Raw genomic sequence first — 25,869 nt, forward strand, 5'->3', positions numbered from 1 at the left:
TGCGGCTGCGGGCGAGCTCGCGGGGCCCGGGCCGCCCCCAGCCCCAGCCCGCCGGGCCCCGCCCCCCGCCGAGTGCATGAGGTTGACGCTACTTTGTTGCACCTGGAGGGAAGAACGTATGGGAGAGGAAGGTGCGCGGGCCGCGGGGCGCGGGGCGCGGGCCGGGAGGGGCGCCCACCGGGGCCGAGCGGGCGGGGGCGTCGCGCCGGGGCAGCCGGGGCCCGGGGGGTGGGGGGAGCGGGCGGCCGGGAGGGGGCCGGGGCCGGCGGCCGCGGAGGCCGGGTCTGCCGCGAGGCCGCGCCCCTGCCTTCTCTGGGCTGAGCTCGTCCTTCCCGAGCCCTCCGGCCCCTCCCTGACTCGCTCCCACCCGGTTTCCCCCCGCTCGGCCCGGGCTGGGCCCCTCCTCCCTTTCATCCCCACCTCCCCCTCCCCCGACCGACGACCACCCGGGAGGAGTCCCAGGCGCTGCCGGGCCGGCCCCGGCCTCCCTCCGCGTGCTCTGCCCACCCGGGTACTCGCACTGGGGCCACCCCCTTATCCTGTCTCTAAGCCGGCGGGGAAGAAAGGGGCTGGGAAAGCCGCAGCCCTGGGTCCGTGCCGCCCGCCCAGCTCCTTGACCTTGAGACGGGGGTGGGGGCTACGTGCCAGGCCTCAGTTTCCCCGTCTTTACGATTGGGGGCTGGGTACTTGGCCCCCGGTACTGGTGGTTGGGGCGGGGTTGAGAAGCCTCCTCCAGGGAGCCGTCGGCGGCGGTATCCCGGGGCCTCCGCCCCCTCTCCCTGCACCAAACCCAGTGCCTGCCATCCGTGGCTGGGAAAATGACTCTCATCCTAGTCTCCTCTTCAGCCCCTTTCCCCTTCCTGGGGCCCAGGGATTGGCTTGCCAGACAGTTAGGGAATGAAGACCTCCGAGACTCCCTCCCTGATGTCCCCTGGGGGTTTCCCCAGCAGCCATCACAGAGGCTCACCTGGTCCAGTCCAGGTCCCATTGATGCCAACTCCTCCAGCCCTGCCCTTCCCTAGGGCTCCTGCCAGCCGTCCCCAGGCCCTTGAAGGCCTGCTTGGAGCAAGAGCCCTTCTCACTGTCACCCCTCCCTACCTTTTGGTCCCTGCATCCTCACGGAGGGTCAGGCTGTGGCCTGGGAGCCTGGCTGTATGACAGGCCTGCCCCCTCCAGGACTCAGTCTCCCCATCTGTACAATGGGGACGAGTAGGTTTGGGGGGGGGTCCTCCAGGACCCACCCAGCTCCAAGGATACCAGGCCCTAGAATGACTAAGCACGCCTAATGGCCGGCTTGAAGAGGCACCAGGCATCATCCCCAAAGCAGGTGTCTGCGAGTGCCCAGCTCTAAAGCCCCAGGCCCTCAGAGGCCAAGGCACAGCTGAAACTCAGATGAGGCCAGCACCTCTGGGCTTCCTGCCTTTCTCCTCTTATAGGGGCTTCAGCTCTGGATACACCGTCCCAGCCCTGTCCAGTCCCTGCCCTTTTGAAGCTTCCTCTTTCTGGACAGCCAGGGGAGGAAAGAGGCCATGACAGGAGTGTCGCCTGCTGCCTTATCTCTAAATGCTGCCTCTTGCTTTCTCCGCTTTGACCTTGCTAAACAGGAGTCGCGGCAGGAGAATGCTGTTGCTGGAGAGTGGACATCCTGTCCTCCTCTTCAGTTGACAAATAGGGAAACTGAGGCCCGCAGAGGCCTAGCAAGTTAGCCAAGGTCTCAGCGAGACTCTCGGACCCACGTCCTTTCTCCTTCTGCTAGGCACAGCATCTGGGTGCTCTGGGTACGTGCAGGAGAAGGTGCCGGGTCCCCGTGGGGTGGGCCGGGCAGGCTGGACCTGCACCAGACCATGCCTCCCAAGAGGGGCTGCTGACTGCCTGTGTCCTTACAGGAAGTGAGCTGCCCGTGTGTGCGAGCTGCGGCCAAAGGATCTATGACGGCCAGTACCTCCAGGCCCTGAGTGCTGACTGGCACGCAGACTGCTTCAGGTAAGCCAGGCTGACGGGGGTGGGGGTGCCCCGAGCAAGGCCTGCCAGCGACCAGAGGCCGGCTCAGCGGTCCGGGAGTCCTGGCTAGTCCCTCTGGCACCGTCTCCACCTGTGACTTTCAGCAAGTCTGTGGCCTCAGTTTCCCCACCTGTAAAATGAGGCATGGGGTCCCCAGGGGCCTTTCTGTTTTGTCATCCTAGATCTCTTAGGAGAGGAGAAGGGAGGCCTGCATATCCCCCCCGTATTACTGAGGCCTTCTGGCACCTAGGCAGGGGGAGGCCATGGAGGGCCGTGTGCCCCTGCCTACGGGGTGTTCACACTCCAGAGAAGGAGGGACGATACAGCCCAGGCCCCAGGCTGGTTGTGAACAGGCACAGCCCAATAAGGCCAGCCCCTTCCTCCAGGAAGCAGCTCCAAGCGTCCGAGAGCAAGGTCAGGGCTGTGGCCAAGCACGGGGGACCCAAACATGGCCCCGCCCCCCAGCAGGACCATCCTGAGAGGCAGGTGCAGGGGATGGCCTTAGGGTTAGCCGCGCGGCCGGACCCGGGGCTCGGAGACGGGAGACATGCCGCGCGGGGAAGTATGGCAGGAAGCAGTTCCAGGCGGCACGGCTCCTGGCAGGCGGCAGGGGTGGAGGGTGACAGGACCGGGCCAGTCGGTGAAGAGCAGGGTTGGGGTGGGAAGGCATCCACCGCCCGCTACAGGGGTTTATTTCCACCGGCAGGAACCTCAGACAAGTTTGGTCTATTTGTTTTTTCTTTAAGAACAACGTCCAACATTTTCTGCAACTTAGCAAGGGCCTGGCATCCTTCTAAGGACTTTGTCTAATCAGATACTGTGTTGTCTCCGTTACTGGGGACACAGACGTTAATTCTCTCGACCAGTCACACAGCCAGCGATGATTCTGGCTGATGAGGCCAGAGGAGAGGCAGGCACGGGGCCCAGGGCTCCCGATCAGGGGTTCACAAAGGGGCCTTTGGGGACAAAGAGGGCTCTGGATAGCTGGAGAAAGCCACACGCACAGAGACAGAAATGGGAAGAGCTCATCTGGTTTGGAAAAGAGCGAGCGGGGGAGGAAGGTTGGGATCAGCCTGTGGCAGGACCTCAAGGCCAAGATAAGGCCCTTCCAAGGGCACTAGGGCGTCAGCCGAGGGTTTGCAGAAAGCAGGGGAGGGACGTGGGCGGAAGTGCTAGTGAAAAATGCCATCCCAGTGGGCAGATGGCGGTGACTTGGCAGGGAAGGGACTTCACAGTAGTTCAGGGATCTCAGCTCATAAGGCCTGACCTAGGACCGTGACGACAAATGAAGAGAGGGGACAGTTCCCGCTAGCGATCGTATTAGCCACTGTTTATCGGGCGTTTTTGACTTTACCCTTGACCCTGAACACCCCAGGTTTGAACTGCGCCGGTCTGCTTTCACGCAGATTTCTTTACCGTTTGATACCATAGATGTCTTCTTTCTGTGATTTTCTTAGTAACGTTTTCTCTAGCTTGCTTTGCTGTAAGAATACGGTAGGTGCTCCGTATAACACAGGAAACCCGTGTTAATTGACTGTTGATGTTACGGGGCAGGCTTCCGGGCACCAGCAGGCCAGGAGCAGTGAAGTTTGGGGGAGTTGAAAGTTACTCATGGGTTTGTGGCTCTGCGGGCATTGGTGCCCCTAACTCTGGCACCGTTCGAGGGCCAGCTGGATGGCTTGAAGCCCTCACCATCCCCCTGTGAGGTACCGTGATTTGTGCATTTACACACGACCACAGGGCCCCAAGTCACTGCAGAGGTGAAGAGGGGAGGGGCGCGGCAGTGGGGACTGGGAATAGCAGGGGAGCATCTGAAGCCGCCTGGGCTTTTGCCCTGGGCGCTGGGGAGCGTGGCGCTCCTTCAGTTCCCTGGGAACCACGCAGCGGGCTGATTCCGAACTGTGCCCAGCCACGTCGAATTGAGATGCAGCAGGCCGTCCGGGGTGGCAGGGCCCGGCCCAGAGCTGGTGAGGTGCTTTGAGACCCCTCAGAGGCGGGAAGGCTGGAGAGGCAGCTCCTGCGGGGCCAGAATGCTGCGATGGTGGGCTGGATTCAGGATGGGGCCGAGGAATCCGGAGGAACTTCGGGGACCCCTGTCCTGAGGGTGGGGGCGGGAGGTGGAATTTGGGGAGACACAGGGGAGGGCCGGGAATGCGGCCATGGAAGCCACAACAGGGAAGCCGGGTGGGGGGCAAGGGACAGGATCTGGCTTTGGAGGGGTCCCTGCCCTGTGACCAGGAGGAGTCAGGCCCGTGTCAGGGAGGAGGAGGAAGGATGTGCCGCCGTCCCTGGTGTGGTGGGGGTACAGGCTCCCACCACGGAAGCAGCCCCACAGGCGGTAAGAACCACGGCATCAGCCTTCTGGCCTCCACACGTGCTCCTGGCCCAGTGGTCTGCGCTTCTCCCAACGGCTCCCAGACCTGTGCCAGGCCAGTGGTGTCCTCACCACCGTGACAGTTAGGAAGCTCTGTCCGAGAGGAGTCACCACGTGCCCAAGTCCCAAGGCCACCCAGCGGCTGGGCTCTGGACTCTTCTTACTTTGTCCCTAGGAGCCTCTCGGGACCATGACGTGGGGCTGCCACCAGCTCCCAGGCCCCGAGTTCCTTGCCATGGGAGAGTTGCACAGGCCCATCGCCTGCCTCTGGCATTAGCACAGCGGGTCACTGTCACCACAGGGCCCACTCCTTTCTCCGTTCTAGCTGTCCCACCTCCTGTGGGCCCCACCTCCCAGGAGGTCACGACCAGATGGAATGGTCCAAGCGTTGCTCAGGTCCAGCTGCTGGCCGGAAAGAGTCCGTCCCAGAAGCCAGCAGCCCTCCGGCCCTGGGGCCCCGCCGTAGCTCCGGTGACACCTTGGAGGCTGGGTGGGCTGCGCCCCCAGCGAGTAGGGGTGAGCACGCAGCGGGCACGCAGTTCAGAGCCCGGGCCAGGGTGCGGTCTCCCCCTCTCCGGGGGACCTTTCAGGCAGGGAGGACAGACCATCTGTGGAAGTCAACCTCTGTCCCCTTGGGAGCAACACCGGAAGAAGCAGCTGCTTTGGGGCTTGTCCCTGTCCCCAGGGAGTCCCAAGCATCCCTTGGTCCAGCCAGAGGCTAAGGGGCCTAAAGGGCGCGCTCGGAGGTGCACAGGGCTGAGGGCGGAGTGGGGGGCCCCGCCTCCCTGCCTGCACCAGCAGAAGGCCCCCCAACGTCTTCCTGTTGTGGGCCTGGACCAAGTCCTCCTCAGCCTCCTCAGCCGCAGCCCTGCAGCCTCCTCCCCCACCATGTGGCCGCTCTGGCCCCACCCTCTGACCCTCTGCGGCCTCCAATCCTGAGGGCCTGGAGTAGGATGGGGAAGCAGCTGGCTGGGCCCACCCCCCCACGCTGCACCCCTGCGGCAAGGGATGCTGGCCCTGAGAAGAAGCCGCTTCCTCAGAGGAGCCAAGTAAGTGCAAATCCCCCTGCCCAACCGAGCCCACACCTCAGGCTGGGTGCCTGGTCTGAGGGCCCCCTGGGGCCAGAGGCCGCCCTGTGGGGCAGACCTACCTGGGAGCGGGCAGCTCCGGGGGCAGGAGAACTGAAACTCCTTGGTCACTGTTGGCTGCCTGTTGGGGGAGGCAGGCTGGCAGCTGCTGAGCCTTCCTCTGGCCCTTTGGTCCGGTCTCCCCGTGAGGCTGGTCCTTGGACTGTTTTTTTCTTCACCCCTGGTGTCCCGGGATGTGGCCCTGGCTGGAGGGCATCCCTGGGAGGAATGGACCTGTGCCTGCCTGCCCTCCAGCAGTTCCTCTGTCCGGCCCAGGGCCTTCTCTGCCGCCCGCAGTGCCTGGTGCTCCCCCCTTGACATCCCTGCTGGAGGCAGCAGCAGGGGTGGGGTGCCCTTAAGAGCCCCCCCCCCTTTCCTGCTCTGGCTGGTGGCCAGATACTGGTCTGAGAGGTGAAGAGGTGGACAGGGCCAGGGGCTCCTCTGTGCCTTCCACATGCAGAGGTCCACTGAGACCCTGAGTGCCAGCCCCAAGCTGCTCCCCTGTCCGAGGTGGAGACCCCCTCCGCAGGGGCGGTCTGGGATGCTCGGGGCGGACCCTCTCCAGGTTCAGTGTTATGCAGGAACCACTTCCGTTCTCTCTGGGTCCAGCATTCGTGGACTTCTGGCATGGGATCTCAGAGAGCCCTTGGGGTGATGGCAGAGAGTGGGGGTGCCGGCCAGGGCTGGCGATGGAGGCTGCATGGGGGGGCACTCCAGCCAGGTGACTGAGTGGGCTTCAAGGAAGTGGTGACCGGGGAGCTGAATGGGCTCCCAGTCCTTGGGGGAGTCAGCGTCCCATCTTCCGGGGCGACTGCAGTGAGGAATGTCAGTGCAGGAGTGTAGGAGCTGGCCGGCTGGAGAGGAACATTCTCCTCCCCCAGAGGAAGGCAGCTGCCGGGAGCCCCCACCAGGCCACCCACCAGAGGCAGGCGGGGCCCTGCTTCCTGCAGCCCGGCAGCCCGCAGTGAGGGGGAGACTAATGTGGTGACATTGCTGTGACGCGCCGAGTGTCTAGCCGGTGGAAGGGCAAAGTGAATCACTCGCGGATGGCACAGGGCGCGCGGGCGGTGGGGGAGCCTCGCCAAGGTCACGGTGCGGGGCGCGCGCCCGCCTCTTCGCGGAGCCGGCTCCTCGGCTGCGCACCTTCTCGCCTGGCTGGGGGCCCCTGAGGGCGTGCACTGGGGATCCCCCTCCTCCTGGGTAGCCTCCTTCCAGGACCCGAGGCTTCCGTGCCCCTTCGCCCATGAGATGCGCCCCCTAAGGGCACCGGGGTCCCGGGGCAGGGGCCGGGTGTGCGGGGGCAGGAAGGGCTGGGGATGACGTCATGGCTCCCGGCTAGCGTTGCTTCCGCTGCCTCCTCTCTCGTCCCAGGGCGGTCTCCGGAGGCCTTCCCTCCCCCACCCCCACCTTTCCTAGGGGAGCTCATTGGACCCCCCTTCCTGGGTGCACCCCCACCCGGGTGCATCTGCACCCAGGCGCTTTGTGCCTTCTCCTCCCCGACCCTCAGGCCCCCGGCTGTGGTCCCCCAGCCCCTCCCCTCAGGCTCCCAGACAATGGGGAACTGGCTGGATCCTCTTAAAGGGACAGTGTCCCACCAGCACTCTGGGTTGCCGCCCTCTCCCGCCTCTTCATCTGCCATTGCTAAAGAGCATCAGTGAGTGAGGTCACGCCATCAGGGGGCTGGCCGCAGAGACTGACGGTTCCCTGCCCCGCCGGGCGGTCTCACTCAGGTCCCCGTCTTCCTCCCCTCCTCTCTCCTGGATTGTTCCCTTACTGGGACTGAGCTCTGAGCCTGGTCCCCTGTCCCTGCATGACCTTGGCACATGACCCAGCATGCTTAGAGGGCAGTGGAGGAGCCTGGCAGATTCTCTACTCACTGCAGACTCTGGCCCAGACGTACCTGTGCAGCCAGGACCCTCCGTCAGGCTCTCCAAAACCCAGCGTGGCTCCTGGCTCTTGGGACATCGTGTATTTCTGCGGTTGCTTGTCCTGACTTAGCTGAGCTCCTGGTCCCCATCCAGTTCACTTGGGTGGAAAGAAGCCAGGCATGTAGGTCCAGTTCCTGGCCTGTGGGATAACACAGGGAAGGAAGCAGAAAGCTTTCTCATTTCTCCCCAGGTCCTTTAAGGAGCCCCAACTGGGCCTGTCCTGTATCCCCTCCTGGCAAAGCAGGAGGTCCCAGCCTTGATGACTACACATCTGGGTGTCATACCTACGGTGTGACTGCTCCTCTGAGGGTGGGGGCGGGCGCTGGGGTCCTGGTCGAGCAGGGTTGAGCCGGCCCAGGCTGTGCCCCCTTCTTGGGACCTCAGCACCCGAGTGCTGGATGAGGTCTAGGAATCAGGGAGCTCCTCTGTCTTCAGTGATGCTGGCTGGGGTCTGCCAAGCTACATTCTTGCCTTATATCATAGTGGAACAGGGAGGAGCTTTGCTTGGGGTTGTGGCACCCATCCCATGACCTTCAGCCGTCTCGAGCCTCCAGAATTCATCTGCCTCATGGTGGCCAGTCTGGATTAAGTACATTGAGCCCAGGCAGTGGGCAGGTGCCGGCTTTTGGTAGTTCTCCACAGCTCCCCCCAGGTCACGGCCATCCGCATTAGCCCCACCCGAGTCCCAGGTGCCCAGGTTCCATTTCCCCCTCCACTGGACTGGTGAGCACAAGAGCAAGTCGTTTGCCTTCCCTGGGCCATCTCCTTTGCATGATGAGGGACAGGGGCTCAGAAGTGAAGAGCACTTCTCACCCTGGGGCTGGCAGGTTGGCCAGGTGATCTGGTGCTCTGGAGGCAGAATGGCCATGGGTGGTTGTGCAGGCTGTGCACTGCACCGAGGCTTCCGGCTGAAGCCATCCCAGACTCCACCTGCTGAGCCCTGGGCCCCAGCACACGCTGCTTCTGCCCAAGGAAGGTGGCCCTTTTTCTCATTCTTACAGGGGCACCTGCTGTTGGGGAAAGGGGCCAGACTGAGTCCCTGTGCCTCTTCCCCCCAGGTGTTGTGAGTGCAGTGCCCCTCTTTCACACCAGTACTATGAGAAGGATGGGCAGCTCTTCTGCAAGAGAGACTACTGGGCCCGCTATGGAGAGTCCTGCCATGGGTGCTCAGAGCACATCACCAAGGGACTGGTCATGGTAAGCGCCCTCTCTGGTTCTCCTTTTCGCTGGTTCGGACTCTGCCCCCTACCCCCTGGCCCTCTGAGCCTCTTGGTTTGCCTGTGCGTCTCTGGAACCAGCATCCTAGAGCCAGCCAGCCGGGCCCCCAAAGTTGGCTCGGGGCTGTCCTTCCAAGGGGAGGAGCCGGAGGGGCGGAAGGGGCTGCTGAGCTGGGTTGTCTCCGCCACCCCCCCGCCAGGTGGCCGGGGAGCTGAAATACCACCCCGAGTGCTTCATCTGCCTCACGTGCGGGACCTTCATCGGTGACGGGGACACCTACACGCTCGTGGAGCACTCCAAGCTGTACTGGTGAGTGCCCAGGCCCCCTCCAAGCCCGGGGTGCCCGCCCCGTTCTGAGCCTCCTGCGCCGGCATCCTTTCCCTCCCCGCGTGGGGCAGGTGTGAGGACAAGGTTGGTGTAGAAGTCACGGAGTGGACGCGGGAGTCACAGGGAGGACGCGCCCCCCCCCCCATACCCGCTCTCCCATGTCACGGGGGTGCAGTTCTGGTACGCACCCCACAAGCTCGGCCCAGCCCGCAACTGACCCCGAGTTCAGGGGTTTTGATCAAGGCTGCAGATCCTCCTGTATGAGGACCAGCCAGCAGAAGCGACGCAAATAGCGGAGTTGGGGGGGTCCCCAAATGTGGAGTTCCCATGCGTCCCCTGCACCTCGGAATCAGGACGTGTGACGCCCCCACCTGCCTTGACATCACCAGAGTTTTTATTGGGGTCTCATTATGTAGGCACCATTGGTTGAGTCATTGGGCACGTGATCGAGCTTTACTCTTCCACTGCCCACCCTCGCTGCCGCCTCCAAGGTCGGGCTGGGTCACAGGCCCCCCCTCTCCCCCCACCATCTAGTCACGTGGTTGGTTTTTTCCTGGTGACTGCCCCCCACCCTGAGTCATCTGTTAACACAAGCTCAGGTATGGGCTGAGGGACACTTATATTCCAAAGATTCAGAGCCTCTTTCCCAGGAACCAGGACAGAGACCAGACCAATTCTTTATTCGACGGTGCTGATCAAGCTGGATTCCCTGGGCAGCATGGCTCAGTCCCAAATGGGCTTTTAATGACTTCCTCCTGAACTGGATTCATCCCCTGGCCTTTTCCTGGCCGGCTCACAAGCATGACAGTGGTAGACGAGCCCAGAATGACCGAGGGGGCAGGGGCTGGGCTGGACATCTCAGTTCCTGCTCTGGGCCTATGGGGCAGTTACAACCCTCCGGCCCCTCCTGCCCTGGGGAGCCGGAGGTGGGCAGGAGAGAAGAGCCTGGGGCGGGGGTAGAGCCTGGGGAGGCAGCGGTGATGCTGGTAGCTGTCCTCACACCCTTTTCTTCCCCCTCCTTGGGTCCCTGCCATCCGTGGCCCTCACAGTGGGCACTGCTACTACCAGACCGTGGTGACCCCCGTCATCGAGCAGATCCTGCCCGACTCCCCCGGCTCCCGCCTGCCCCACACGGTTACCCTCGTGTCCATCCCAGCCTCGGCTCATGGCAGACGTGGCCTTTCCGTCTCCATCGACCCCCCCCACGGCCCGCCGGGCTGCAGCACGGAGCACTCCCACACCGTCCGGGTCCAGGGGTGAGTCCGGCTTTGCCCGTGGGTGCTCTGGGTGAAGGGGGGCTGGCAGGCTCCAGGGCTGGGACGCATTTGGGCACACACAGAACCCAGCTCTGACAACCTGGTATGCCACATCCTTGGTCCTCTCATTCCTTTAAAAACCACGACCAGCATTAGATAAAATATTTTAAAACTTCTTTAGTCCATGTGTCACCCAACAAGAAAGGGGAGTAACCAAGTCAAGGATATTGGATGCAGGGAGTCCGGGACAGACAGCAGAACCCCCGAAGACGGCCATGCCCTGAGGCCCAATTGAAATTGAGGCAACTTAAGCTTCAGTTTTTAAGTCCTTTCATGGCTGGGCCTTTGGAAGCCCTGACCGGCTCCAGAAAGCCAGTCCCATTAGACAACTCCTCCTCCATTAAGCTGAGATCCCAGAGGGCTCTCCGGGTAGGGATGAGTGAGAGACAGACCACACCTTCCATCAGTCCCCCACTCCCAGAACCGAAAGATAAACTGATTGGCCTGAATGGAAGGGGAGGGGGAAATCTCCTCCCAGAATTCATGAACTTGGGTTTGCAAACCAAATTCGTAGGCCTGGATGGCTCAGAAACTCCCAAGTCGCCACGGTACAAGTTTCAAGTGCTTCCCCGCTAGCAGTGTTTCCAGTTCCTGAAAGAATCAGATGCAGGTCCTTTGACTGAGTTTCCTGAGCTAAGTGTCCCAAGGAAGATGAGCAGTTCCGCGAAGAATCACTGAACGCATACGGAGGCGGGGCGTGTAAGGAAGAGCCAGCCGAAACACAGGAAGGAGAACCAGACCTACAGAACCTCCAGGGACCGGGACGATGGGACACAATACAACGTCATTACGTTCCGTGTGGTGTAATCAGTAAGAGAAATTTGGAAGAAATGAGCAAAGAGCGAATAAATTCCAAGTAAATGGAAAAGAATCAAACAGAACCCCTAGGAACGAAATAACGGAAACCTCAATGCAAGGTTTTTAACGGTGGGGTAGGGCTTTAAGCTACTGAAGGGAGAGGCAGAGACCAACAGGATGAAAGCTGCGAAAGAGAGGTTAGGACCCGTGGAGGACAGAGGTTAGGACATAGGGAAGCCATTTGGGGTTCCAGGAGAAGCACGAGACGGTGGGAGGGAGGTGGTGTTTGAAGATACAGTGGCTGAGAACATCCTAGAACTATACCAATCCACCAACCTCCAGCCCAGTAAATCCCAAGCAGAACAAAAAGAAATCCAGCCATGGGTCACGCCATCCAGTGGAACTACTGCGCCCGAGGTGAAAGAGAAGTCCTTAAAAGTGGCCACAGAGCCTGGGTGGCTCAGTCGGTTGAGCATCTGAGTCTGGATTTCCACTCAGGTCATGATTTCAGGGTCGTGAGACGGAGCCGCGCGGCGGGCTCCGTGCTGAATGCGGAGGTTTCCTGAGTCTCTCCCTCCCTCTCGCCCTGCTCACCAGCACTCTCTCTCTCAAAAAACATAAAAATAAAAAATGTCGCCATAGAAAATAGACATCTTCGAAGAGGGGCCACTGATTTCTCCACAGAAACTGGGGAAGCGGAAAGAAGCAGAATGATGTGTTCGGTGCCCTGAGCCAAGAATAACCATCAGCCCAAGATTCTGTCCTTGGTGAAAGTAGTCTTCAAGAAGGGGGAGAAAAAAACGTATTCGGGCCGACAGGATTCAGGGAACCAAGATCAGTGATGGGCAGGTTGTCCCTAACCAGGGTTCTAAAGGATGTGGAAAAAGTGTGAAATGCAAGAAGGCAGATAAAGGAGCCAGCAGAGTTGGCCAGCCCGCTGTGTGACGCCAAGCAGCCCCCTGCCCTCTCTGGGCTTTGTACAGAGAGGCAGTTGGACACCTTGGAGCCTTCTAAGATGTCTCCTGGGCATTGATGGACTCCTTGAGAAGTAACCAGTGGGCCTGGGAGCCAAGTGCCAGCTTCTGTAGCACCACCGCGAGGCATGGGTCAGGAGGGGGGAGGTGCTGGGTGCAGGATGCATCCGGTCTTAACCTTGCCTCTGCCTGCCCCCCGCCTCACGCCCCGTGAACGCCAGCCAGGCCAGCAGCTGCCTCGTCTACAGCAGCGGGCAGACAGACTGGTGAGAGAGCTGGGGGAACCCCCAGACCAGCTGGTCTCTGGAAGCCAGGCAGGATTTTAGGAACAGAAAGCCAAGGAACGGCACTCCTCCTGCCTGCCTCTCGCCGGCGGAGCCTCCGCCAGCTCAGCCGGCAGCTGCTTTCCTGGCAGTCTCGGCCCAGACCACCACGCCCCTCGGAGGAGCCGCCCTGCCTGCCCAGAGGCTGCTGACCGGATTTACGTGTTTGTTTTAAGCCCGCCCCTGTGGACCACTTCGCTTTTTGTCCGGCAGCATCGGAAGGAGAGTTCTGCATCTGTGCCGCAGCCCCCTGCCGCCGTAGCAGGAGATCGGGGAGGCAGGGAGGCTGAGGGATACACTTCGAAGACCGCATCCACGAGAAGACTGTATCGACGAAATAGACTCACTTCCAAGTTTTTATCTGGAAATTTTCAAATTTACGGGATGTTCACTAATGGAACTTTTTGGCAGGGGGGCACATTTAGGGTATGCGTTTCTTTCTGCATATGCGTATGTGTACATTGGAATGATTTATATTTACACATACACATACGTACGCGTTACTGTTAGTAAATTTACTAAGTGGCTCAAGATTCCGTTCCAAGCTCTACTGGCCCTTCTGCCCCCACCAGACACCTGACACTGTTCTACAAACAAGGGCGCTCTCCTGCCTAATTACCGATCGTGTCTCATCGCACAGTTACGACGCTAAAGAAATTGAGCACCGACGTGATACTTGGATCCACTGGCCAGCCCACGTTCACGTTTTACCGGTTTTCTCAACACCACCCTTAGGGCCACTTTCCTCCCCCCAGCCTCCAGCCCAAGACCATACATGGCGCTGAACCCGCGTGTCCCTTTCCATCTCTGAATCTGTGACAGTCCTTAGCTTTTCGTCGTCCTCCGTGAGCTGGACGTTTACAAAGAGGACGGGCCAGCGGTTAAGCAGAACTCCCTCCATCCGGGTCTGGCTGACTTGCTCTGACCACTTCGTCAGACTCAGGTTATGGGTTTTGACCTGATGCGGCGTCGTGATGCCGTGTCCTTCCTGCGACTGCCGACCTGACCCACGAAGTCAGTAAAGCCTGCCGTTGATTCCTCGGTCAGAAGTACAGTCCTCTGCTATCTAGGATATTTTTTTTCCCTTTGAAACATCATCAATAAATCATTTGTGAGATTTGAGTCTGTAAACCTCCTGCCCCCAGCAGCCTTTCCCCAGATGGTCTGGGCACCCGTGCAGGATTCTTGGCTGTCTCGCTTACTCCTGCAATGGCTACACCGTGGTGGTCCCCAAGCTTCTTCTTCCTCTCGCACGAATGACTTGGCTTGCCAGGGTAAGGGACAGCTTCTCCCCCGTGTGAGACTATACCCTTGATGATGGAGAACTTGAACGAACCTTTTTCTTTTTCTTTTTTTTTTTTTTTTGAGAGAGCGAGCACATGCATGTGCACGAGGAGGGGGCAGGGGCCGAGGCAGGGAGAGAATCCCAAGCAGGCTCCACGCTCAGCACGGAGCCGACGCAGGACTCGATCTCACGACCCTGAGATGATCCGTGACCCGCGCGGAAACCGAGTCGGACGCTTAACCAAGCGCTCCACCCAGCCGCCCCCTTAGGAACCTTTTTCCCTAAAGTCCCTGGTCTCCTTTCCGTCCCACTGCCGGCCGGCCCCTTCCCCATCTCAGCGCAAAGACAAAGTGAACATTCCTTAAAAAAGCTTGCGTGAAGACAAGGTAGCCGAGGGGTTCAGAGAAGCAGATAAATGTGGCAAACTGGCCGTTCCCCGGGTCCAAGCGTGGGTGCCAGTCCTGCCTCCAGCCCGCGGCTGTGGCTCAGGGTGGGCTCCCGGCCCCTCCCTCTGAGTCTGCGGGAGGAGAAGCCTCTGCTTCATCTCGAGGGGCCGGTTTGGGACTCAGGAAGCCGATGGTTCCAGACCCGCAGGGGACTCCTCCTGGGGCACTCGTCTGCCTGAAACACACCAGACAGTTGGAAGGATCCGTCTGAGCCTCCAGGACTAGAGCAGCAAATCCCACTTCCTCCGCTTTTACAGCCACAGCCGACAACCGGCGTCGGTGACAGAATTCTTTCCCCCAAACCAGAACTGCCGATCTAGACCGCTGCCATAGGTCAGGCATGCCACAGAGAAAGTCGCTTCCTCCTCACCCCAGTCTGATCCCCTCGGCCTTGGTTTCCCATCAGGGCTCTGGGGGACAGGCAGGCAGGGGTCTGACCACTCCTCTCTCTACCCCTAGGGTGGACCCAGGCTGCATGAGCCCGGACGTAAAGAATTCCATCCACGTCGGAGACCGGATCCTGGAAATCAATGGCACACCCATCCGGAATGTGCCCCTGGATGAGGTACGGGTCCTGGGTCCTGGGTCCCGGGTCCGGTGAGCAGGGTCGGGGCTCCTCCCCCGCCTCGGACTCAACCCATCTGCCCACCCGCTCTCCCCAGATTGACCTGCTGATTCAGGAAACCAGCCGCCTGCTGCAGCTCACCCTCGAGCACGACCCCCACGACACACTGGGCCATGGGCCGGGGCCTGAGCCCAGCCCCCTGAGCTCCCCAACTCCCACTCCCAGTGGGGAGGTGGGCAGCTCTACTCGGCAGAAGCCTGTCCTGTAAGTCAGCCCTGCGCCTTGTAACTGGAAACCAGGTCTTGGGGGGTGGGGCCTGGTCCCTGCTCTCGAGGCTCCCCTAGTCTGGTGGCCGAGTGTGCCTTGCAGAAAAGCAGGCCAGTGGGGGGTGCAGAGGGGGCTAAGACAGGAGAAGGGTCATGAGAGGTGGGAGAGGGGCACAGCTGCCCCGGCTGGGGGTTACGGAGTGCTCCGGGGGGGACAGGCACCCTGGCTTCAGGGAGGATAGACAGGTAGCTCAGGACAGTGGGAGCATCGAATGTCTTTGGGCAGGGGTGGGCCCCCTGAAGGGAGTGTTCTAGAGATCGCGCTGGTTCCCTGTGCACCAGGTGCCCGAGCCCAGAGATGGCTCACAGGGCCATGGCAGGGGCCCAGGCAGGCGCTGCCACGAGCCCCAAACTCTCGAAGGGAGAGGGAGCACGAGTAAGAAACCCAAAGGCAGCCTGGGTCCTCACAGCGCACACCGTGAGGCCTGCTCAGGACTCTGGGCAGAGATTTTGGGGGAAGGGGCACCTCCTGGGGAAATCGCGTGTACTCTGAGACGTGGTGGTGGGAAAGGGCTGTGGTTCCTGCTTGTCTGAGTTTGCCTGGAGGCCTCGCTGGCCCGGGGAGCCGCTCACACGGCAGGGCTACAGCACCCGGCCAGGCTATCTGGCTCCACACCCCAGGGCCTGGCGCCCGAATGCTGGGAGATGAAGCCCCTGACCTCGGGTCCCCCGGCAGAGAAGGCCGAGGGCAGACGGTGCTGCGGAGGCACCTGCAGGAGAGCAGGCCTAGGACAGGGCCCTGGGTGCCGGGTCAGGATGGGGCGAGGGCCGTACGACCACCCAGGGGGGCCGCCCCGTGCCACGCTCGCCCGCGCTGGGGGCGGGGGGGGTGCCGACTGCGTGCACGGGCGTGGATGGGAGCGTGGCAGGCAGGAGGGGTCAGGGCTGAGGCCTGGTGCCCGCGTGCCCCAGGGACACTGAGCCCCACATGCACCTTCCCAGGAGGAGCTACAGCATCGACAGGTCTCCCGGAGCCGGCTCCCTGAGCTCCCCGGCCTCCCAGCGCAAGGACCTGGGGCGCTCCGAGTCCCTGCGCGTGGTCTGCCGGCCACACCGCATCTTCCGGCCGTCGGACCTCATCCACGGGGAGGTGCTGGGCAAGGGCTGCTTTGGCCAGGCCATCAAGGTACGGGGTGCACCTGTGCAGGGATGGGGGCAGTCCCGGTGAGACCTGTCCGTCCTTCTGCCTCCCTGCACTGCCTCCAGGAACGCACAGTGGAAGGGGCACCCAGCTTCCAGACTCCCTGGCCCATACTCTCATCCGGCCGGGCTTCCCTGAGCTGGTTATAGCAGGAGGGGTGGACCCACTTCACGGAGACCCAGAACTTTATGTGGAGGACGTGGTTGGAAGATGGGGGGAGGGATCCAGAAGGGTCCTTCCCTGGGGCCCTGCACTGAGCCTGAGGCCAGCCCCAACTGCTTATCCCTTCCCACACTCCCTCAGTAGAAACCCTTGGCTCTGATGTCCCCTGACTATGACAGGGCTGGAAGGTTCAGGATCATGCAGAAGGTGCCCTGTGCCTGGTCCCCCTCCCAGGGGAGGGGAGTCCCTGGTAGAGCCGCCAGTTGACCTCCCAGCGGAGCCGAGGAAAGAGGGCTGGGCTCTGGGTCGGGCAGTGCTGGACCTGAACCCCAGCCACCCGCCTTCCCTCCTGCTGGGTGACCTCGGGCTCTCAGGAAGCCTCATCTGTGAGGCGGTCGATAAGTCCCGCCCCTCGGGGGTCGGGGACATCCCCTGAAATGCCCATGAAAAGCTTCAAGCCAGGTGTGTCCGTCTCCCCTGCAGTTTTGGGGAGCAGCTGGGCCTCCTGCACGGCGGGCAGAGAGCAGAGCCTCTGTCTGTCGGTGCTGAGTCTCTGTGCCTCGGTGTCCCCACACAGGTGACGCACCGGGAGACGGGCGAGGTGATGGTGATGAAGGAGCTGATCAGGTTCGACGAAGAGACCCAGAGGACATTCCTCAAGGAGGTCGGCAAGTGGACCCGCCCCGCCCTTCCCCAGACTTCTCTGTCGAGGGGGCGGCACGGGGTTCCGGGAGGACGGGACACTCAAGCCACAGGCTGGAAGAAGAGAAAGTGTCTCCCCGGGAGAGCGAGGCGGGCAGGGGCATGGCCGGGGGGTGGGTGCGGCCCTCGCAGACCTCACAGGGACCGGACGGGTGGGGACTCTTCCACCTCCGGGACCGGTGGGGGCCTCTGGAGGGGCAGCGGGGGGAGAGGGGCCGGGGCAGAGCCCCAGGCCTAGCCTGTCCGCCCCCCCCCCCCGCCAGGTGAAGGTCATGAGATGCTTGGAACACCCCAACGTGCTCAGGTTCATCGGGGTGCTCTATAAGGACAAGAGGCTCAACTTCATCACTGAGTACATCAAGGGCGGCACCCTCCGGGGCATCATCAAGAGCATGGTGAGCGTCCAGATCCCGCCTGCTCCCCGCCCCACCCCCGCCACCAGCACCGCGGGCCCTGGGCGGGCGGCTGCTCTCTGGGCCCCCCCAGCCCCTTCAGTGATTCTGAATCAGACAGGGGGACAGGGAGCCGCCCACGCCCACCTAAAGCGGAGGTCCGGAGTGGGCGGCAGCTCCTCCCAGCGGACACACGGGCTGTTCGGGGTGGCCATCCTGTGGACCCCCGGCCTGACCCCACCCGGGCCCTGGGTAGCTGGACCCAGCCTTACCTGTCCGGGCTGGGGGCGGAACCCCTCAGGAGAGGCACCTTTGTGCTGTCCCCATGGGGGGGCTTTTTTACTGTTTACTCTGTTTTGCGAAATCGGAACTTACTTTAAGGGCTTGAAGAAAAACTGCAAATCCAAACTGAAAACAGATTTGGGGAGGAGCCGGTAGCACCCCGGTGCTCGCGGATGGCGCCCCGCCTTGGCGTCCCCCCCCCCCCCGAGACCGAGCGGTCCTGCTCCCCGGATGCCTCCCCCTCCTCAGGCTGGGTCCCTGCAGGCCAGGCCCCTAACAGGTGCACCTTCCTGGAAAGGGTGCTCTGGTCAAGTTCAGTTTGGAAATGCCGAGCTACACCCTCTGGGGCTTCCTCACTGCACACCCGTCTTTGATATGCTTCAGTGTCCTCACCCCACAATGCAAGGTCCCCGGCAGTGGGGAGAACCAAGCATTTCCCCGGAGGATCTGAGCCCAGAGCCCTGTTCGCTGGTGCCCTGTAGGCATTCTCATTGGGCACGTCTGTCTGCCCTTACAGGAAAGCAGGTTCGGATTTTCGAAAAACCTGAAAGAACAGGATTGTGTTGAAGATAGAAGATGGTGTTTTTTTTTTTTCCTCCAAAGAGCGGGGTCAGGAGTCATAGAGGAATATTCCCCGCTTTGTGTTTGAAATCCCATAGTGGAGAATGATGTGGGTTTTTTTGTTGTTGTTTGTTTTGTTTTGTTTTGTTTTTTTAAAGATTTTATTTATGTATTTGACAGAGAGACATCACAAGTAGGCAGAGAGGCAGGCAGGGTGGTGGGAAGCAGGCTCCCTGCTGAGCAGAGAGCCCGATGTGGGGCTCCATCCCAGGACCCCGAGATCATGACCTGAGCTGAAAGCAGAGGTTTCATCCTCTGAGCCACCCAGGCGCCCCGAGAATGATGTTTTCGAGTTATCCAGACACACCCCTTCGATGCGGACAGACGTGGGTGCCAGAGAGAGTGGGGAGGGGGCGGTCACGGGACTCACCGGGACGCTCGCTGCCCTGGCTGATCTCTCTCACCCGACCGTCCGCCGCCGTGGCCCCGTTGGCCCATCCTGGCCCTTCTCCCCCCACACAGGACAGCCAGTACCCGTGGAGTCAGAGGGTGAGCTTTGCCAAGGACATCGCTTCAGGGATGGTGAGTAGGCTCGGGGGGGTTGTGGGCTGGGTGAGCTAACCCCACTTGTACCAAAACTCTGTCCCACTAACCTAACTCTGACTCTGGAAAGTCAGAGGCAGAAGCTGTCAGAAAGCTCTGAGAGCAAGCAGAGGGCATCAGCGGGGGGGCAGGAGGAGCACCCCTCCCTTGTCTGAGTGGGGGGAGCCTCTGGGGAGCCAGGGCCGGGCTGGGCTGGGCTCCCTGGGCACAGCGGCCCCCTGACCTCCGTGCCCCCTGCCCCCAGGCCTACCTTCACTCCATGAATATCATCCACCGGGACCTCAACTCCCACAACTGCCTGGTCCGAGAGGTGAGCAGCCTGGGCCCCGGGGAGGGAGACCCCCCCACCCCCGCACACTCCTGGCCTCGGGAGGCCTTGCAGGGACGGCGATCCTGGCTTGCCTCCTCCACGCCTCCTCGGGCTCACGGGGAAGCAGTGCCAGGCCGCCGCCAGACCCGGCGCGGCCATCTGCTTGGACCGTGGCTCCCGGTTGTTGGGAGGCTCTGATAAACGGATAAAGGAAAAAGTGATGGGTAACCCGTGACGGCTCATGAGCACGGCTGTCGCCAAAACAGCCCACGGCACAGCGACTGGGCCGACTGGGCCTGCTGCACGCAGCGCCAACAACCCCGGATCTGGAGGGAGGCCTGGGCGTGTGGGTGGGCGTGGTCGAGGCCGGCTTCCCAGAGGCTGGGGGGCGGGGGGCACACACTGAAGTCAGGAAGTGGGGGTTGTGGAGGGGCTGCGAGCCCAGGGTCTGAGAGGTGGGGATGGAGGGGACCATAGGCCCCATAGTGGGGGGTGACCGACCATGCCCAGCTAGAGACGGGGCTCCCTCGTTTCCCGGGGGAACCATAGCCTGGATGTGGCCGAAACGCACTCGCAGGGTTCAGGAAGCAAAAAGTCCCAAAACCAGGTGCTGACAAGGTGGGCTCCTCCTGGAGACTCTGGGGGAGGATCTGTCCCGTGCTTCTCTCCCGGCTCCGGAGGCTGCTGCCACTCCTTGGCCGGCAGCCACATCATTGCAGCCTCTGCCAGAGACTGACGGCCCACGGTGTGTCCGCTTCGTACAAAGACAGCAGGCCCTGGATTTAGGGACCCCTCCCCACCGATCTAGTATAATCTCATCTGAACTGGTAGCGTCTGCAGAAGTCCCGTGTCCAAACACAGTCGGTCTGAGGTTCTAAGTGGGCATAAATTTGGAGAAGGAAACTCCTCATCCCACTAGGCAGGTTGAGATCCAGGCGTGGAGGAGGCAGTTTCTCCAGGCAGGTGTTTGCTGAATGAACTCAGCACAAGAAGGGTTTCAGGCACTGGCATATGACATTGGGGAAGCAATGAGCTGGTCGCTGTAGAGTCCGCGCGGTTGGGGGGCAGGGGCGGGTGTCTCAGCCCACGGGGAATTTCCCGGAGGCTCTGGGGCCACCTGGACTCGGAAAGCGGCAGAAAGCAGAGCACTGAGGTGGGCGGGGCTGTATCCACGGGACTCACACTGCCCCTGCTGGTGATGAGCGTCACTGCAGGGCTGAGCCCGTGTGACCTGCAGGGCCTGGAGAGGGTGACCTGTCACAGCCACCACCCGCAGCAGGGGCCATCCCTTGAGGATGAGGATCTGATGCGAGTTGTGAGCTCCCCGCCCGCCATCCCCAGAATCCATCTCTGCACAAAGCAGAACTTCTGCCCACCATCTGGGGCCTCTGAGAATCCACTGGTCACCCTTGGCTGGTTTTCCTGGAGCTGTTTCCCACTGCAGGGTCTGGGCGCTGCTGTATCATTAGTCCCTGGGGGGACCCTCAAAAGTGGAGGCCTGCACAGAGGGATGGGGCTGGAAGGAGCCCTTGAACGATCCTGGCCGACCCTGCCTGTGCTCAGCCCCTCCCTTGCTTGCTGTCTTTGTACAGTGTCCTCTAGGCAGCTGTCCGCATTCGTGTCACTCCTAGAGGCGACACAGAGTCCTTCTCTTAAGAGTTAGCCTGGTCCTGGGGCACCTGGGTGGCTCAGTAGGTTAAAGCCTCTGCCTTCGGCTCAGGTCACAGTCCCTGGGTTCTGGGATCGAGCCCCGCATCGGTCTCTCTGCTCAGTGGGGAGCCTGCTTCCCCCTCTCTCTCTGCCTGCCTCTCTGCCTGCTTGTGATCTCTGTCTGTCAAATAAATAAATAGAATCTTTAAAAAAAAAAAAAAAAGAGTTAGCCTGGTCCTAAGCCCCCCTGGCCGGGGTCCTGCAGCCTCCCACTCTGGGCCCACTCCTCAGCGTCCAGGCACCATGGCCAATCCTGGTGCTGGCACAGAGGGTCCATTAGAGGACCTCCCCAGCCCCCTGACTTGTCACCGGTGCCCTGGGGTGCTCCCCAGCCCTTCAGGGGGGCCCTTCCCTGGTTTTCCATCTTTTTTTTTTTTAAGATTTTATTTATTTGACAAAGAGATCACAAGCAGGTAAAGAGGCAGGCGGTGGGGGGCAGGGGGAAGCACTCTCCCCCCTGAGCAGGGAGCCCAGTGCCGGGCTCAGTCCCAGGACCCTGGGATCATTACCCGAGCGGAAGGCAGAGGCCCAACAACTGAGCCACCCAGGCGCCCCCTGATTTTCCATCCTGCGGGGTAGACACAGCAGTCAGCATCTCCACTCCGCAGGGTTCTGGGTGTACAGGGGCTCCTGCAAACCTGAAACAGTGGAGCTGACCGGCTGGATGGCCTCGGGCAGCTTTCTTAACCTCTCTGGGCCTGAGTAATAGCCTGTGTGAAGTGGGTATGAAAATAACCTCCCCAGATTGCTGGAGGGAGGAGTAAGAGACAAAGCCATCCCTGGCAGAGCAGAGGGCCTGGGTCTTGAAGGGGAGCCACCACCGTCCCCATGCAGCCCGGCGGCCCTGGCACCCTGACGGGGCGGGCACAGTACTCCCAGGCCCCCAGGAGTCCGGGGCACGTCCTCGGAGCCAGCTGCGGACCAGTCCCGACAGGGCGTGGGGTGGGCTGGTGGTGCCGGGAGCCTGTCCCAGCGTGGCCCCGCTTCCTCATCACCCTAGAACAAGAACGTGGTGGTGGCCGACTTCGGGCTGGCCCGGCTCATGGTGGAAGAGAAGACCCAGCCCGCGGACCTGCGAAGCCTCAAGAAGCCAGACCGCAAGAAGCGATACACGGTGGTGGGTAACCCATACTGGATGGCGCCCGAGATGATCAACGGTGAGTGGGCGGCCCCCCCGGTCCCCGGTCTCCGCTTCCTCCCCTCGGCTCCCTCCTCGCCTCCCGCCACCCGTTCCCTGTCCCGCTGTAACAGATCGCCCCCCCCCCCCCGCGTGGCTTGGAGACCAAGTTACCATCTAGTCCTGGGAGTGGGAAGTCCGCGTCGGTCTCGGGTGTCAGCTGGGCCGGGTTCCTTCTGGAGGCTCGAGGGGAGAACCCCTTTCCCTTCTGGCCTCTACAGGCTGCCTCCGTCCCTTGGCCCGAGAGGCCCCTTCGCCGACGAAGGCTAGGACCCTGGCCCCTTCTCTGACCTCTGTCCGTTGTCAGGTCTCCTTCCTTGCCTGCGTCCCTCATAAGGAACGTGGTTGTACCGTCCTCTGTCTACGCCCAGATCCTGAGCTTAATCAAACGAGCATGTCCCACGCAAGGTGACATCTCCACGGGGCCCAGGGAGTAGGTGGTGGGGCCCCTCTCCTGCTCCATTTCTTTTTGGTCAGGCCCGTCACCCAGTGCCCCACGTGTGGCCACACGGCGTGCTATAAAGCCCCCGCGCGGGCAGGTGCACACACGGGGTCGGGACGGCCAGGGGATGGGGCCCCCTCGGCGCCAGCACCGCCCACGTCCCGGCCCGCTGGCAGCCTGCAAGACGGGGCTCGCTCCCTGCTTTTAAGGGGGTCTGTGAGCATCCGCTGAGGAGCTGAGGCTTGTAAACTAGTCAGAATCGGACACGGGGGAGCGGCCGTACGGGTTGTTAATGTCGCGCGGTAGACAGTCGCACGCCGCACGTCACAGCTGAAGAACCCAAGCCTCAGAGAGCCTGTGCCCGTCCCCGGAGCTGCCGTCAACAGACTTCCACCAGCTGGCCGGCTTAAACAACAGAAATGAATTCTCTCATAGTTCTGGAAACCCAAAGTCAGAAATTCAGGAGAGCCGTGGGCCCTCCAGGGATCTGAGGGGAGAACCCACTCCCGGCTGCCGGGGGCTGTCTCGGGCTTGTGGCCCCCGCCGCCTCTCCTGTCTCCTCTTCCTCCTAAGACCCTCATAATGGTGCTTAGAGCCCACCCAGATAACCCAGGATTCTCTCGTTTCCTGGTCCTTAGCAATCATATGGTCAAAGACCTTATTTCTAAGAGAGCAGGGGTCACCCGTCCCGGGGGTGTGACATGGATATATTTCAAGCCCACCATGTGGTCCGTGATTTTCCTAAAGTCACAGCTGGTCAGTGGTCGAGCTGGGTCTGGAACCCCCTGCCCAGGGCTCTCATTCTCATCCCCCAAAGGTTTGTGCAGACCTGGTAGGGTCCGGGGGTAAAGGGGCAGAGCCTAAGCCCTGGTCCCTGAGCCAGCCTCTCCTGCTGACAGCCGGTCTCTCCACCCAGGCCGCAGCTACGACGAGAAGGTGGACGTGTTTTCCTTTGGAATCGTCCTGTGCGAGGTAGGTCTGGGGGGTGGGCGGCGGTCGGCATCAGGCTTGGTGGCTCCGATCCACCTCCGACACTCCCGGGCCGCGGGCTGGAAGTCTGCAGGGGCCGCCCACAGCAGCTGCACCCCTGGGGGAGTGTGGTGGCCTGGCACCTGCTCCCAGCCACTGGGGCACCCCCTCCACCCCCACCCCCACCCCCGCCCCGGCCAAGCCCTCACCACCCTGGGTAACTGCTGGGCCTTGCGCTGGACAGATCATTGGGCGGGTGAACGCAGACCCCGACTACCTGCCCCGCACCATGGACTTCGGCCTCAATGTGCGAGGCTTCCTGGACCGTTACTGCCCCCCGAACTGCCCGCCCAGCTTCTTCCCCATCACCGTGCGCTGCTGCGATCTGGACCCTGAGAAGAGGTCAGTGTAGCCTGGGCTCCCCAGGGAGGGGCAGCCCTAGGGGTGGGCCCCGTCCCCTCCAGGGCAGAACCCAACACCCCCTGCCCCCGCCTGTGCCCCCCCAGGCCTTCCTTCGGGAAGCTGGAGCAGTGGCTGGAGACCCTCCGCATGCACCTGGCCGGCCACCTGCCGCTCGGCCCGCAGCTGGAGCAGCTGGACAAGGGCTTCTGGGAGACCTACCGGCGCGGCGAGAGCGGACTGCCTGCGCACCCCGAGGTCCCCGACTGAGCCCGGCCCACCCAGCCGCCCCCATCCCCACCGCCGGCACCGCGCTCCTCTGCGTGTCCTGGCGGGGTGCGGAGCCCCCAGACTCCTCCCTGACGCCGGGCCCTGCCTTGCCTTCTCCTCCCCTGCGGGCCGAGGCCCCGGAGCTGGCCTGGCCGCGCACACACAGTCACCTCGCCCTGCCTTACCTCCGCCGCGGCGGGGCCGCCCCCTCTCGCTTCTCCTTGCATGAGCCGGAGGGCCCGCGTGAGTCCAGCCCCATCCTGCACCCTTCCGCGCCCCCCCCAAGCCGTCCTGTGCACCCCCCACCCATCTGCAGCGCCTCTGAGGCTGGACTGGTAGACGCCTCCACCGCCTGGGTAGGCAGGGGAGGGCGCGGAGTGAGGGAGAGGCCCCGCTGCTGGGGTGCGTCGCCCCCGGGGGGTGTCTCGTAGCCGGAGGTGTCGGTATTTACCCAAACCCCCGAACGCGGAGAGGTCTGCCCCTGCAGGATGGAAACCCCCGGTCGCTCAGCCGCAGGCCTCTCTTGGCTTTGGGTCTCTTCGTTTCTTTCTTGAAGCCACTTTAGTGAGAAGCAGGTACCAGGCCTCAGGGTGAAGGGAGGGTCCGCTGGGGGACAGGGGAGTCGGCGCCCCGGGTCAGAGCTGCCGGGCGGAGCCACAGAGGGACGCTGGGCAGAGCGGACGAGGCAGGTGTCCACCAGCATCCCCGCCCCCGCAGTTCATCTCAGTACCCCCCCCCGGGGGGGGCTTCTCCCCAGGTGTCTCCCTCCCCCCATCCCCCTCCCCCACTGTGGCCCTCTGTCCTCTGGGTTCTTTCTGTGTAATCTATTTTTTAAGAAGAATTTGTATTATTTTTTCATACGGCCGTAGCAGCTGCTGTCGGGGGGGGGCTTGGGGTTTTATTTTTCTGGCGGGCGGGGGTGGGGGGGCCATTTTGTCACTTCGCCTCGGTTGAGCATCTAGGAAGTATTAAAACTGTGAAGCCTTCTCAGTGCACTTTGAACCTGGAAAACAATCCCAACAGGCCCATGGCATTACGAGGCCAGGACGGGGGACACGTCCCCTCCGTCCGGGAACCGTGATGTCTAAGGAACACACATCCAGACTCAGAACAATAAAATAAATTCCATACTCCCCACGCGGATTCCCCGTCGCCGTGTGTGTCTGGGGCCCCGAGGAACCGGGAATGGGAGTGGCGCTTTGTGACAGAAGCCCCGTGGGAAGACCAGAGAGGAACGCGGGTGGGGACAGCTGGCAGGGCGGGAGTGGGGGGCAGGGGCGGCCCACCCCCCAAACGGGAAGTTCTCCAAAGCTGGGTTTGGGAGCCGGGAGGACGAGGTACCAGGGAATGTATCGCTTTCACAGATTAAGAAATGTTCTTCCTACGACGTTAAGGGGTCCAGTCAGGAAAGGCCACCGGCTCTTTCACATGGAGAGGCTTTCGATAGAAGGCTGCCGTGGCCCTGGCGGGGGCATTTAGGAAAAGAAGGGGTTACTTTAGCTATCTGCTGTTGCTGTATCAAATCACCCCTTAAACTCAGCAGCTCCAAAAAATTGGGGAGCAGCTTGGGTCGGTGGTTTAGGCCTGGGGTCTCTTCCTGAGGTTGTGCTCGCATACTGTCTTGGCTGCAGCCCTCTAAGGACGTGATGGGAGCTGGAGGGTCCCCACTCAAGGACCCTTGGGGCTTCCTCATGTGGCGGCAAGCTGATGCCGGCTGCTGACCCGAGGCCTCGGTGCCCGT

The 25,869-nt window shown here is 62.0% G+C and overlaps 1 protein-coding gene across 4 annotated transcripts; it reads left to right on the forward strand.

The window, feature by feature from the left end:
- LIMK1 (LIM domain kinase 1) lies at positions 1-25,271 on the forward strand. Of its 4 annotated transcripts, none has more exons than XM_032326854.1 (16): positions 1-131; positions 1,887-1,983; positions 8,489-8,627; positions 8,848-8,957; positions 10,025-10,231; positions 14,577-14,682; positions 14,780-14,946; positions 15,951-16,134; positions 16,889-16,975; positions 17,277-17,408; positions 18,771-18,830; positions 19,096-19,161; positions 21,872-22,061; positions 23,356-23,462; positions 23,704-23,861; positions 23,966-25,271. In XM_032326854.1, the coding sequence occupies exons 1-16, from the start codon at positions 77-79 to the stop codon at positions 24,126-24,128; spliced, it is 2,028 nt and encodes a 675-aa protein (XP_032182745.1). In that variant the 5' UTR covers positions 1-76; the 3' UTR covers positions 24,129-25,271. The 4 variants fall into 4 exon arrangements, with proteins under 4 accessions (XP_032182745.1, XP_032182746.1, XP_032182748.1 ...); XM_032326855.1 differs by having other exon boundaries at positions 21,872-22,028; positions 23,407-23,462; XM_032326857.1 differs by lacking the exon at positions 1-131 and adding an exon at positions 344-511.
- Positions 25,272-25,869: the final 598 nt, after the last annotated feature.

This window comes from Mustela erminea, chromosome 20 (assembly GCF_009829155.1).
Source record: "Mustela erminea isolate mMusErm1 chromosome 20, mMusErm1.Pri, whole genome shotgun sequence".
NCBI lineage: Eukaryota > Metazoa > Chordata > Mammalia > Carnivora > Mustelidae > Mustela > Mustela erminea.

What these genes read in the sequence shown, in the direction of transcription:
- LIMK1 (XM_032326854.1), top strand. Translation starts at nt 77, where the DNA reads ATGAGGTTGACGCTACTTTGTTGCACCTGGAGGGAAGAACGTATGGGA. An exon ending in TCACCAAGGGACTGGTCATG is followed by an intron (nt 8,628 to 8,847) that starts GTAAGCGCCCTC and finishes CCCCCCCGCCAG; the next exon opens with GTGGCCGGGGAGCTGAAATA. An exon ending in GGGGCATCATCAAGAGCATG is followed by an intron (nt 17,409 to 18,770) that starts GTGAGCGTCCAG and finishes CCCCCCACACAG; the next exon opens with GACAGCCAGTACCCGTGGAG.